The following is a 14,750-nucleotide window of genomic DNA, read 5'->3' as shown; positions in this document are numbered from 1 at the left end:
GTTGGTATTTTTGTTGTATGGTGTGTAGTTGCCTGTGAGTATTTGCTTCAGGTTGAGGGGCTGTCTGTAAGCGAGGACTGGCCTGTCTCCCAAGGTCTGTGAGAGTGAGGGATCATCCTTCAGGATAGGTTGTAGATCCTTGATGATGCGCTGGAGAAGTTTTAGTTGGGGGCTGTAGGTGACGGCTAGTGGCGTTCTGTTACTTTCTTTGTTGGGCCTGTTTTGTAGTAGGTGACTTCTCGGTACCCTTCTGGCTCTGTCAATCTGTTTCTTCACTTCACCAGGTGGGTACTGCAGTTTTAAGAATGCTTGATAGAGATTCTGTAGGTGTTTGTCTCTGTCTGAGGGATCAGAGCAAATGCGGTTGTATCTTAGAGCTTGACTGTAGACAATAGATTGTGTGATGTGGTCTGGATGAAAGCTGGAGGCATGTAGGTAAGTATAGCGGTCAGTAGGTTTCCGGTATAGGGTAGTGTTTATGTGACCATCGCTTATTAGCACTGTAGTGTCTAGGAAGTGGACCTCTTGTGTGGACTGGTCCACGCTGAGGTTGATGGTAGGGTGGAAATCGTTGAAATCTTGGTGGAATTCCTCAAGGGCCTCCTTCCCATGGGTCCAGATGATGAAGATGTCATCAATGTAGCTCAAGTAGAGTATGGGCGAAAGGAGACGAGAGCTGAGGAAGCGTTGTTCTAAGTCAGCCACAAAAATGTTGGCATACTGAGGGGATATGCGGGTACCCATAGCAGTCCCGCTGACTTGAAGGTATAAATTGTCCCCAAATCTGAAATCGTTGTGGGTGAGGACAAAGTCACAAAGTTCAGCCACCAGGTTTGCCGTGATGGTATCGGGGATGCTATTGTTGTTTCTCAAGCTTGCAAGTGTACACAGTATAGTGTCATAGTAAAGATGGAAAAGGTTTATCCTGACAATCCCACCCTGATTCCCTGGTGGCAAACACAACACACTAAATTCTCAGTGCAATCCCTCTTTATAACACTTTAATTCAACAAAATTCTGTATCAAGAAATGCCTAGTACCAAGACTTAACCTCTCTCCTTGACTGCTTTGTGCATTATGAGAAAAATCATATTAAATGCACAATGCATTGTTCAGGGAATATGCACGTGCATTTCAATCAATCACATCTTTTTAATGATGTAATTGTGAAATATTTGGTTTTTGCATTAATAATTAGGGGTGGATCAGATGGTGAAAGTTAAACAACATATTCATTAAATTAACAAGAGTTAAGTTGATAACACATTATTTTAATAGTACAATAATGCTGCATTACCATGGAATTTCTCTGAAAGTGAATGTGACAGCCACAGGGATACCTCCTGAATACATTATGGCCAATATCACAATGAATAGCAATTACAGGAGTTAGAAAGATTTAATCCACTGGAATACTTAGAAAGTAATTGTGAATTTAGAGATATGAAGAAAACTTTTAAAAGATTTTTAGTTATAAATAATATGATCCATTCATCCCTCAAAGGATACATGAGACTTGTCTCCAGAAAAAAATTCTCAAATAAATGGTTATACTTTATCTCTGAACGGTTAGGCACCTCTGAAGATGCTCAAGAAATATCAATGTTCAGGATCAAAGCAATGTGGAATCCATTCCAAAATACAACTTTATTTGCCTTTTAAACTCTCATATATTGGAACATATTTAAAATATTGTGTGTCTCACATAGACATCAGAGAAAACACTTGTTAGTCAGCCTCTGTGTACACAAATACAAAAGTATAAACATGCAGGACCCAACTTCCTTCTCATTAAGTGGTTTTATATTGGTGTAATAATTGACTTTAATATTTATTCCAGATTTTACACCTTCTTAAACTAGTGGATAATCAGACCACTGATTCATTTTCTCTTCCCCAAATAATCTTGTGCAAACTCCAATATTAATGTACTGTTAAATTGGCAAATTCAACCAGACGGGAGTCAAGAAATGAAGATTGGGATTTTCAAAGGGCCTAAGAGTTTAGGGTCCCTTGAAAATCCCAACCTAAGGTTAAGGTTTCTAATGCAACATTAATTAAGATGTGCTGCACATTGTAATCAGAGCTCAGCAAATAATTCATGATCACTTACCTTCTTTCTGCTTGTGAAATATCTGCAAGCATATTGTCATTTCCTCAGATTTATTCATTATTTTAATTAGACTATTTCCTTCTCTCTCTCTCTCTCTCTCTGTGAATGGATCATGAATATTGTCAATAGAAACTGTGTTGCTTAACTGTGATAGGTAAGAAATGTCACACAACATTGTTCCTGTTCTCTGCTTGTGTGAGTGCACAAGCAACTGTTCATGTTAACTGAAAAATTCAGCTTTTGTGAAAACTTGACTATGCAACTTGGAAATTCATTTTCTGAAAAAGCTAATCTGATAAATGTTAACAGAAAGTACATACAAAAGGGGCATGAGCATATACCAAGAGAACTCATTTAATAAGTAGAACCAATATTCACAGAAATGTTTTTGCATGCTATAATGTTCTAGATATGGCGGTATGTATTTAATAGCAAAATAAATGTACATTGGTTTACAATGGTAGACCATGCTATGTAAATGCATTGGCAAGCGGCAATGTAAGCATTGGCAGTGACACTCAAACAGTGTTGTGAAAACAGCTGGGTTTATTAGTCAACTGGAACACAGCATAGGAAGTCCCTAGGTTAGCATAAAGAAATGAAGGTTCAAGCATAGAGCATTCTGGATAGCCCAGAGACCAGCCAAGCTGTAGTGAATCCCATTATCCAGCCTCTGCCTCTCTCAGTCTGATCTTGGTCACTTCCCAGGTGAGAACCCTGACTCCTTCCAGCAGTCAACTCTTATTCCCCCCACCTCACACCTTCCCAGTCCTTTGTTTTTAAGCTGGGATCTTTGCTCAGCTTCCTTGCTGAGAGGTGGGGGAATCCATCTCATTCTGGGTCATTGGTTGCTAGGTGTTACTGTCCTGGTGACTGGATTTGCCATTGTCTTCTCAGATTCTCCAAATGATATGCCTTGGCCACTCCTTTTCAGTGATTCATTCAGACATAAGCTGCTAGGCGTCATTCACACTTATGTTTCTTTGCCTCACCTTGAGAGCAAACAGTCCTCGTTCCCCCTCCCCCCCACACCCGGTAACCACACAAAATATAGGGAAAACTGAAGCACATATAGGCTCACAGTGGTAAATAAGTTGAGAACCACTGATTTAAAGATATCACTTGAGAGAGGTTTTAACTTTTTATCCAGTGGCAAGTTGGCTTATAAACCTTAGCAATATTTCTCTCAGCAACCGTAGGGACAGCAATCTGTGTCTGGAAGCAGTCGCCATCTTCTCTAATGGACCATGGTAGACACACGATTCATACATTAATTATAAAGGGAAATTGACAGTAGATATGAGAATAAACTACTTATCCAACTCCCTAAGTATATTTTCCATCATCAGTATTGTTACCTCAAAACAGCAGAATTTCCTGTATATATAAACCAAAGCCCCTTGTACCATGTTCCAGTCTTGTAACATTAAAGATGTTTGTAGAAAGATGTAAGTAGGACGTTTGCTATGGAGAGGCACTTCAAAAAAGAGTGTTCCCATGGGGTTTACAGTAAAAATACCAGATTGAGAAGCTAATAAAAGATCTATTATGTAGCTAAAAGTGCTGTAGTGCGCTACTGGAGCCAGCTTCACCATCAAAGCTGCCAACCCGACCATGTCCTGGGACCCTGGACCTTCATCCTCATCATTACATCACCCCCACCTTCACTGGCTGAAACCTTACCACCCCTGGGATTACAGACAGTCTCTCATTTCTCTCTCTTCTCCCCACTCCAGCATATGCCCTTTTCTTTCCCCATCTTATTTCTTCTCTTTCCTCTCTCTTTTTGTCCTTCTGTCTAATAACAGCTTGGCTTAGCCAGCCAAGACTGCATATACAGTGATGTAAGGCTATGACTAGAAAGAGGCAACTAAATGAAATGCCCTAAACAGCCTGAGACTGGTACGTTTCCAGTTCCAGGTCTCAGAGTGGCCGATAAGACTATGTGGTGTGCCTGTGTTTTTCCAGCCACAAGATTGCAAGTAAAAGGCAACACCAGAGACAGAAGCTGCATTTTCTATCTTGTTCTCTTCACTCCCTGTTTCGTATGCTTGGCTTGTTTTTCTATTCAGAAATCGGATCAGACTAACAGAAGCAACAGCTCCAGCCCATCTCTACTAACTTCTTCTCTTTTCCTCAAAAACATAGTTATTAGTATCTTTGATACCATCTAAGAGAGTGTCAAACAAGGAGGGTTTCCTTCTAAAAACTCTCTCCAGCGAACGGGAAAGGGAACAAGGGATGTTGTTAAAATGGAAGCCTTGCTTCTTAATTTACATTTAAAATGATTTAACTGTTCTTCCTTCTTTTCTGTATCTTTAATAAAAAGGTTAAAGTGATGTTTAATGGTGTGTTTGCCATGGTACCAAGCAGGTTGAAATCTCTATATATCAAATCCTGAACTTGGTTTAACACTGTTTAATATTGGACAGTTACTGGGTTATGTTAGCATAGATTCCATCTTAATTAAGACAACATTTTTTTTATTGTGACATTTTATTAACTTTTATGTACTTTTTACAGTTGTGCTTACAACTAGAGTAAATTTGTAGGCCCGATTACTACAACATAATCCCTTCTTTAATTAACTAATTTTGATTAGGATTGGACATTTGTTTATAAAATTACAATTATAAAAATACCTTTATTTTAGTATAAGCAGATAGCAAAAAGTAAAAGAAAAAATATATGATTATATTTTAAGGTTTGTAATTTTTTTATTTCAAAATTGGAATTTATAAATTTGACTTGATTAAAACCACAGTTATGTCTAACAATTATATCTTATATTTAATAGTTAAAACTGTTAAAACAGTTTTTAGAAGTTAATAAAACTTAAGAATTTATAATATACTTTATTTTTAGTTAAAATAAAACTTAAAATTTCTGCTGTTTGTAAAATGGTTAAGAATAAACTAGTCTTTTCTTTGGCTGTATGTTTAGGATGGGTAAGGATTTTTTTTTTTTGGGCTTATACAATTAAAGCTTTATATTTACATTTGTGATAACTGGGCCTACACATTTATCCTAATTGTAAACTCAATTGTAAAAAGTAGGCAAAAGCTTACAAAGAGTCACAATAACCTATAGTAACAAATGTTAATAAAAAGTGTAACTCCCTCTCTCAAAAAATTAAATTAGTCCAAACAAAGGAAACTATTAATACAACTCAAACACTGTGTTACAATCATGCTTAATAAACAACCAAAAATAAGTGAACCAAAATTAAGATATCAAAAACTATGCCTAATTAATAAACAAAATAACACAAAATGGGTTATTCCACCTGTGACTCCCCGACACCCCAATATTCACCACTGTCATGTAATTAGGCTATGTGTTACTGAAACATTTTGTGAGGTTGAAAACACCCACAAGCAGCCTTTCAGGTACAACAGTAAAAAGGCCAAACAATGTTAATGGTTTACTGAGGAAATGCACACCACAATAATGATAATAATAAGTAAAAAAAAGTTTTTGTGGTTTGTTCAAAAGCATCTGGAGGTACGGATTTGGCCCGTGGTCCACCTATTGACTATCCCTTCCCTAGACTGATGTGGATGGACAGACGTGTTTTAAGATTAGAAAATAATTCAATTTCCTTAGAAATCAAAAGATTCTCATTGCAGATGTCCCAAACGAAGCACAAAATATCCATAAAATGGGGTAATGGAGACCTATGTCTGTACTCAAGGCAACACTAAGCTAACATCATTCTGTTCACTTGAACACTCACACAATCTAATGTAGAAGGGGAGCTGGTTTATTGCATGTACTTTAATTCAAATTACACTTCTATTTCATATCTACGGATACAAAGACACTTGGTAATACCTAACCATCTACTATGCTGTGATTGCTGCTTATTACATAATGCTTAATAGTCTCAGTGTTAACCTATGCTCCCCCTCTCTGTTTGTTATATCCATCTATTATCTCTTTGGAGCAGGCTCAGGGTTTACATTATATGTGCACACAGTGCTTAGCACAACGGGGTCACTATCTCTGACAGGGTCTGTGCGTGGCTACTGCCACAGCCATCCTCCTGGCCAACACATTGGGGACTGAACCAGTCACCTCCAGAGCTAAAAACATGTGCTACTACACCAGGGGTAGGAAACCCATGGCACGCGTGCCAAAGGCGGCATGCGAGCTGATTTTCAGTGGCACTCACACTGCCCGGGCCCCGGCCACCGGTCCGGGGGGGAGGGCTCTGCATTTTAATTTAATTTTAAATGAAGCTTCTTAAACATTTTAAAAACCTATTTACTTTACATACAACAATAGTTTAGTTATATATTATAGACTTATAGAAAGAGACCTTCTAAAAACGTTAAAATGTATTATTGGCACGCGAAACCTTAAATTAGAGTGAATAAATGAAGACTCGGCACACCACTTCTGAAAGGTTACCGACCCCTGTACTACACCTTGTGCTAAAGAGTCAAGGCTCTGTAACTGGGGACTGTAATAACGCATGTCCTCATGGCACAGAGGAAGACCTATAATACACACTTACCAGAAGGTTACACTATCACAGTGCTAATACTCCTATAACATGACATATGTTATGTATGTTACACAGTTTTACAATGAATTTGAGAGACTTTTGCCTCCCTTTCTTAGTCTAGAAAGCAGCCTTCCTCAGGGGAAGGAGACCAGGTACTGAACCTCTGCCTCACTGACAACCTGCTGGCTATCACCAGGCTTGTTTCAAGATGGCCCTATCTTGCCTCTAACAGTAGCAATGGAGTGGAGTTTTGTGATACTATCATAAGACAGTGCAGCACATATGGCCTCTACATAAGGTGCAGCCATGGGAAGGTACAATAGGAAATCTTTACATAACCGTATTCCTTTGTTGTATGTTTACAGAAAGCCAAGGGCCAAACTAATTTAAGGTAATTGTATTACCACAAATAAACAGATTTTACTCTTAAATGGCTTTTATTAGAAACACAGGACAGGAATGCAAATGTCAGAAAGAAAATAAACCTGTTCATCAAGTTAATTTCTTCTGCCTAGCAAAAGTCATACCATTTTCTCACTTTCTTTTCTCTGAAATTTGTGCTGGATCTGGGTAGCTCTGACCTATGCTCTCTAATATAATTACCTGCACTCTTAGAATGAAGCTGTGGAATGAAGAACAAAAAAACCAACTTCAGCTAACATCGTGATGCTGTTCCCTTTCAACTTCTTACTGATCTACTGTATTGTTTCCTTTGACTGCTACATAGTCTGTAATTTAACCAAACTTTGCAAGGTAAGATTATGCATTGTTGGCATAGTAGGGTCTCCAAATTTAAGAATATAATCTGCACATCTGTCTTTGTTCAGAACTCCTACTGATGGATGGGAATTGTTTTTGTGGACTGAGGGGAGCATATAGGTTACAATCAAAGAACATCTTTCTAGGTGCAGGGACCATCTTTCTATGTGTGCTGCATAGACCTGAGCCCACATCTGACGCTCAAATAAATAATAGCAGTAGCACAGAGAATATAAGAATGTAACAACTTAAGAACGGCCATACTGGGACAAATCAATGGTCCATCTAGCCCAGTATCCTGTCTTCCAAAAGTGGCCAGTGCCAGATGCTTCAGAGGGAATGAGCACAATAGGGCAATTTATCAAGTGGTCCACCCCCTGTAGTCCAGTCCCAGCTTCTGGCAGTCAGAGGTTTAGGGACACTCAGAGCATGTGGTTGCATCCCTGACCATATTGGCTAATAGCCACTGATGGACCTAACCTCCATGAATTTACCCAATTCTTCTTTTAACCCAGTTATATTTTTGACCTTCACAATCCCTTAGAAAAAAGTTCCACAGGTTGATTGTGAAGTGTGTGAAGAAGTTCTTCCAGATGTTTGTTTCAGACCTACTATTAATTTCACTGGGTGATCCCTGATTCTTGTGAAGGGATGAGTAAAACTTCCTTATTCACTTTCTCCACAACATTCATGATTTTATAGACCTCTATAATATCCCCACTTAGTCGTCGCTTTTCTAAACTGAACAATCCCAGTCTTTTTAATCTCTCCTCATGTTGAAGCTATTCCATATCTAATCATTTTAGTTGCCCTTCTCCAATTCTAATATTTTTTTAGACAGGGTGACCAGAATTGTATGCAGTATTTGAGGTGTGCACATACCATGGATTTAAACAGTGGCATTATGATATACTCTGTCTTATTACCTATCCCTTTCCTGATACTGTAGTTCATAACATTCTGTTTGCTATTTTGACTGCTGCTGCACATTGAGCAGATGTTTTCAGAGAACTATCCACGATGACAGCAATATATTTTTCTTGTGTGGTAGGGTAATAGCTAATTTATACCCCATCGTGTTGAATACACTTCACAACAAACAACAAATAAGGCATCACTTACAGGTTCTTCACATCAGTAATTCCTCGAAAGGCCTTCCTTGGGATTCCTTGAATTTGGTTTTCACTTAGATCTCTAAACAAGAGAAGAGGAAAAACACATCATATTAACAAAGAGAACACATTTCCCTAAACTGCATTACGATAATAGAATATAACCAGTTTGGCAACTACAGACTTGTTACACTTTGGCAAAGAAATCCCAATATTTCCTTAAAAAAAAAAAAATGGTGGCATTTGTTAAAAATGGCTATACAAGTAACAGAACTTCTACCATATGTCTAAATGTGTTTTTTATGGGCTGTCATATCGATCAGTGCATGTGACTCACTACCACGATATTTGTAGCACAAAAGTGCACCTCAGCTTTCTAATCTTTTAATTTTGGTGCAAGTGAGGCTTTTTCCCATTTCTCCCATGACATGGTATTGATCTACCTGTTTAAAAAGCAAATAAAATTGATACATTTTCTTAATAACATTTTAAAATGCTGGGCTTTCCTATGATCAAATCTTCAATTTACGTTGACATTGATAGCTTAACTGGATGAACAGAATCATAGAATCAAATAATTTACTCAAATTAAATGCAAAATAAAACAAATAAAAATTCGACTAGTTTTGCTCAGAAGACATGCTGCGTATCAATTAGAAAAATGACATTTTTAACCTGCTGTACAACACTTTAAGATGTGTTCTTCACAGATCACTCTCAAATATCTTTGCTCTTAAAATGTTACAAAACTTTTGTAAGTTAGAATGTTAGGATTTGCATTAGAGGCGGCACAGGTAGCAATGCCAATACTTCAGGTTGCCAAACTTCTAATATAGGTATGTCTACACAACTACTGTGAGCATGTTTCATGGCCGGGGTTGACAGACTTGCGCTAGTGGGGCTTGCGTGCACTAAAAATAGCAATGTGAACCCTCTAGTTCAGGCTGGAGCTTGGGTTCTGAAGCCTCCAAAAAGGGGTGAACTTCAGAGCCAAAGGTCCAGCCCAAGCCTGAATATCAAAACATCCCCACGGCTACTTTTAACAGCTAGCCTGAGCCCTGCTGGCATGAGTCTGTTGACCTGGGCTGTGATACTCACTCCCAGTAACTGTGTAGACATACCTTATAAAAACCCATATTCATTTGCTTATTATTTTGCCAAACAGTTTGTGTTGAAATTATTCATGCTAGGTGCCTGCCTAAGGCTGAAATTCTGAGGGATGTTTTAGTTAAAATTGTTCAACCATTTACAGGAACAAGATTAAGGGGAAATAAGTTTTTTGCACATGATTAAAAATTCTTACAACTGTTTTGTTGAGAAGGTCCAGAGCCTCTAGGCTTAGCAGCAATAAGCTGGAAATATGGAAGGGGTCTTCTAGTGTCAGAGATCTGGATGTCCAGAAAAATTCACCCAAATGTGGCCAACAAGCCATGACCCTCTGAAAACTACCATTCACACATTCTCAGGAGAGGTTTGTTAAGAGTCTGGCAGCTACATTCTCTGAAGATTCGATCTGCATGGAGCATGCTCCATTCCCTCACAGCTATTACATGCAACTGGACTGTGCATGCACCATCTCCAGACCGTGACTGAGGTTGGCTCATCCCGGGAACATAAGGCTGAGCAAGACTTCCCTGTGAGATTGCTCCTCCTGGCAATGGGCGCTGGCATTGAGAGCAAGGAGACTGTCTCTCTGGTACTCACAATGCTCCCCATGCTGGCACCCAATCAGCAAGGAGAAATAGGCAACTTGATTCAAATGCAAAGAAACAAAGCGAGGCGGGGCGGGGTGGGGGGGGAGAGATTAGGAGCAGATGAATAGGAACAGGGGAGAAGAGGGGTGGGTGAGGAGAGGAAAGGAATGGGAGGGAGGGGTTGGAGAAAGTGCAGAAGCAAAGGGATTGGAAGAAAATAGGAGCAAAGGGAGGAGGGAACATGGCCAGGACAGCATACTACAGATTCTATCAGTTTGTGCGATCATTATGTTGTGTTAAAACATTCGTTATGATAAAAGGAATTTGCCCTGGCATGATACCAGAAGTCTGGTTTTCAAATGATTATTAAAAGTAAGTGGCAACAAACATAAGATATGCCACTAGATATCTTTTTCTTTTAATAAAAGAAATTGTGTATTGCTGTGAGATCCCAATCCAGTCTCTACCAAATTGGCTTTATTGAACGTCAGTCTTGGAATCAGAGCATTTCACAAAAGCCCATGCTGATGTTCCAGGTCAAGCCATGTCACTGAGGGCATTCTTCTGTTTGCTGTCAGGCAGAGAGAGAGAGAGAGAGAGAGAAAGGGGTGGGGGGCTATGTCCTTGACATCAGACTAATTCAATTTATACCAGTCATCTAGTCTACATCAAATTCTTGTAGTAGACAATTGTTCACTCAGACTCTCACCATCGAAAAGATGTTGTATACAAGAGACTCTTTTTCAAACTAGATCCAAATTCCTTCCCAATTTGTCTGCCACTGATCTATGAGGTAACCCTTCCTCCCCCTCTCCTTTCTTCTGCTACTTGCCAATGACAAAAAATCAGTTGTTTGAGGATGGACCTTCATCCCAGACAAACAAATCCGCAACCACTATAGATAGAAGAACAAAGCAAAGGATGTTTCAGACCCACATGAACGTAAATCTTGTAGAAGACTGATTTCACAACACCTCCCCTAGAACAATTGGCTTTGGAGTGTGAAAGACACATGGGAGAGCTATTGCTGCTGGTGAAAGAGTGGCAAAGTGTGATTAAGACGTGGAAAAAGAAATAAGGGTTGAAAGCAAGAGAAGGACGCAGAACAAAATAAAAAGGGCTCGGAGTCGTGAAATTATGAGACCAAATCAAATACATCCAGAAAAAAAACAAAAAACCCCGTAATTCATACTTTAATGTTTTGTTCAACATTTTATTACACATTGCCTCAATCACCTTCAAAAACAAAATCCTGATTTCAAGCAATTCTTCTAACAATATTAGGGACTAACCAGGCTAATTTATGCTATTACCTTCTGCTTTCTCCCCATGCCTAAGCATTTTCTGCAGACAAGTAAAAACAGGAGACTGTAGGAAATTCATCCATTTTCTATGACAATCTGCTTGTAAATTGTATTAATTTTATTTTCCATTGAGACTCTCCTCTGGCTAACAATACTGCCTCTATAAATCTCTAGGATTGTGTATTGATTTCATAAATACCTCCAGTGATCTGACAAACTGACAGCTTTAATGGTGTTACTGATGCAGCATGGAGAAAAAGTTCAGTGCTGCATGCTTCATTTTATGTAACTGCCCTTTCACAATTATAAGCTTGCCTTTTTGAGATGGTTACGAATAGTGTGTTTATCTCTGCTTGATAGCAATATGCCAAATTATTGTTAAGCACCTTTCATAAGGAAGTAAACTACCACCAGATCCATCCAAAACACTTTACAAAATCTGTCTATAATGTATAGAAGCTGAGTTCTAGCCAATTGGTCTCACAGTTTATTTCGTTTCACTTTTGTCAGTCTCCACTGCTGTTTTGTTCCGTAGCGAAGGAAGCATCGAAAGCTCTCTTGTGAATATTAACCCAAAACAGAAAAAACAAAACTAGCAAACAAAAAAATGAATAACTATTTGTTAGCAGAAACTATGGAAAAATAGTTAAAATGAACTATCACAAAATAAAAGATTGATTAGAATTTTGGAATAAAAATAACAAATAAATTATTAATCATAATGCAGTCCTGAATCCTTACACAGTAGTTTTTATCCACCTATCTCAAAGAGTGTAACAGAGGGTATGAACCAGAGTCTCTAATTTATAATTTATCACCAAGGAAGTTAAGTGAAATGAATTTCATCTTTAGACCAAAACAAAACAAAACAATCCACACCGTGCAGACAACACATACGGCCCATCAAATATCACTCAATGTGATGGTTTTTGAAACGTGAACTCTAAGATGTGCTATTGAGCCTCTGAAAGCCAGCTATTAAACAGCGTATCCTCAATGGGCCATCTCAGAGAGAAAGCAGCAAGACCAAAACCTTAGTGTTTCTGCAGGTAAGACGAAAAAACTAGTTAGGAGAATGAGGCGCTTCCCTTAGATCAAGGGAGAAGTGACTGGACATGCATTCTGTCCCATACAGGGGCAGGTTGTTTAGGAGAGAAGGTCCTGGACTGCGTGAGGTAGGAATTCAGAGGGGACAAGAACACAGCCCGGACTTGTTCTTGGGACATGTAAGATTGTTTTTGGCCTTTTGTACACAATGCAGGAGTGCACACCACTGGGCGGTGAATTCTAAATGTGCACCAACGTGTCACACACTAACTGGCCTATTTAGACCCTGCTGGTGCATACTAAATATTCCTGAGTGTGCATTTATGTAGTCCTGTTTCAAACAGTATATTAACACACAGTAGGGAACTTTTAATGCACACCAGCAGGGTCTACATGAACCAGCTAGTGCATGACACATTGGTGCGCACAAGAATTTACCCCCTCTTGGCAAGCACTCCCACACAGTGTAAACAAGACCTTGGTCTGTAACTAAACTATCTAGGTTAGATTATAAGATGTATAAATTTAGACATGTTAAGCAAATTGTTTCTTTTTGTTTTACTCCACCTTCTCTGTTTTTAATAGATCTTGGTTTATTAGGAGATCTACTGCTGAATGTGAAAGTTTCACCTGTCGATCCTCAAGAACAGTGGTTCTCAACCAAGGATCCACGTACCCCTGGGGGTACACAGAGGTCTTCCAGGGGGCACATCAACTCATCTAGATAGTTGCCTAGTTTTAAAAAAGGCTACGTAAAAAGCACTAGCGATGTCAGTACAAACTACAAACATGAGACATGTTTATACTCCTCTATATACTATACACTGAAATGGGAGTACAATATTTATATTCCAATTGATTTATTTTATAATTATATGATAAAAAATGAGAAAATAAGCAATTTTTCAGTAATAGTGTGCTGTGACACTTTTGTATTTCTATGTCTGATTTTGTAAACAACTGAGTTGAGGTGAAACTTGGGGGTACACAAGACAAATCAGACTCCTGCAAGGGGTACAATAGTCTGGAAAGGTTGAAAGCTACTGTTCAAGGAAACAAACTCTGCAACTTTGAAGGAAAAATGCTGAAGAGTAAAGAGTTACTGGAGCCAAATCAGGGCATGGGCGAAACCATCTTTTCCCAGCAAAGGGTGTTGCTAAATGTTGAGTCACACGTGCCAGGGGAGAAACTATGAAACCAAGGAAGCAACAAAGGTTGACACTAGGGTTAGGTAACTAACAGCTTTTACCAACATTAATTCTAGCAACACACCCTTGAGGAACTCAGGTATTCTCCTCATTTCGCAGATGGGAAAATAGAGGCACATTATAAAGCTGCTTGGCTAAGGTGCACTGTGACTCAGAGGCACAGCAGCTAGCTGACCAAATCCAGAAGTCTAGACTAGACTCAACACTTGGCATCAATACGTTTTTATTTTTTATTTTACTCATAACTTATTAAAATGCTTTGGACACAGATTTACTCTATTTGCAAGCATAATACTTGAAATAGGAAATGCAAGGGCTTTAATAAAAGGATTGGGGAAAACAAAAACAAAAAAACCCCACTAGCATCACTAAGTGGCTCTATAGCCTTGACTAAAGTGCTGTTTTCTAGGTTCCTGCTTTAACACTCCCTGGGTGCATCGAAAGTGAGATTTCAAGTGCCTTCCACAGCAACAGATATCAGCTCTCTCTTTTTATTTAATTTACTTGCCAACAATAGAAGAATAAAATAAATCAGTAAATTGAAACAATGGCTCTTCACACACTCATACGACAAGATTCTAAACTTAAATTGAAGATCTAAAAAAATCTAACTAGCTGCTTAAAAAGTAGCATTTAAGTTACAATGTCATTGTAAAATAGATGCATGCTGATGAAAAACACATACATTGACATGCTTGGTTTTTCTCTCTCCCTTTTGTTATTTTAATTCTTTGCATGCCGAAGAGTTACCTGCCAACCTTTTCTTGTATGTACAGACCCTAACATTAAAAAGACTCATTTTAAATAGAGAACTGACTGAGAAGAAATTGGATTGATAAATATTTATTTAATGCTGCTCTTTTACGATTCCTCTTTCTAAGCTGAAGTGAAGGACCCCACAGAATACAGTAACATTTAATAAAGCATCTGATTTGCCTCTTCTGCCTAGAATGCATAGTTAGATATGCACACACTCTAAGTGTATGTCTACTTAATCCAGCAA

At 38.6% G+C, this 14,750-nt stretch overlaps 1 protein-coding gene across 1 annotated transcript in view; it reads right to left on the bottom strand.

The window, feature by feature from the left end:
• Positions 1-14,750, bottom strand: part of SLIT3 (slit guidance ligand 3) — a 760,437-nt gene that overhangs the window by 339,182 nt on the left and 406,505 nt on the right. The window contains exon 5 of the mRNA XM_026660830.2: positions 8,505-8,576. Within this exon, the coding sequence (XP_026516615.1) occupies positions 8,505-8,576 (72 nt within the window). The remainder of the gene's footprint in view (positions 1-8,504; positions 8,577-14,750) is intronic.

Source organism: Terrapene carolina, unplaced genomic scaffold (assembly GCF_002925995.2).
Source record: "Terrapene carolina triunguis isolate 2854851 unplaced genomic scaffold, T_m_triunguis-2.0 Scaffold838, whole genome shotgun sequence".
Lineage (NCBI taxonomy): Eukaryota > Metazoa > Chordata > Testudines > Emydidae > Terrapene > Terrapene triunguis.
This window is presented reverse-complemented; position numbering and strand designations above follow the sequence as displayed.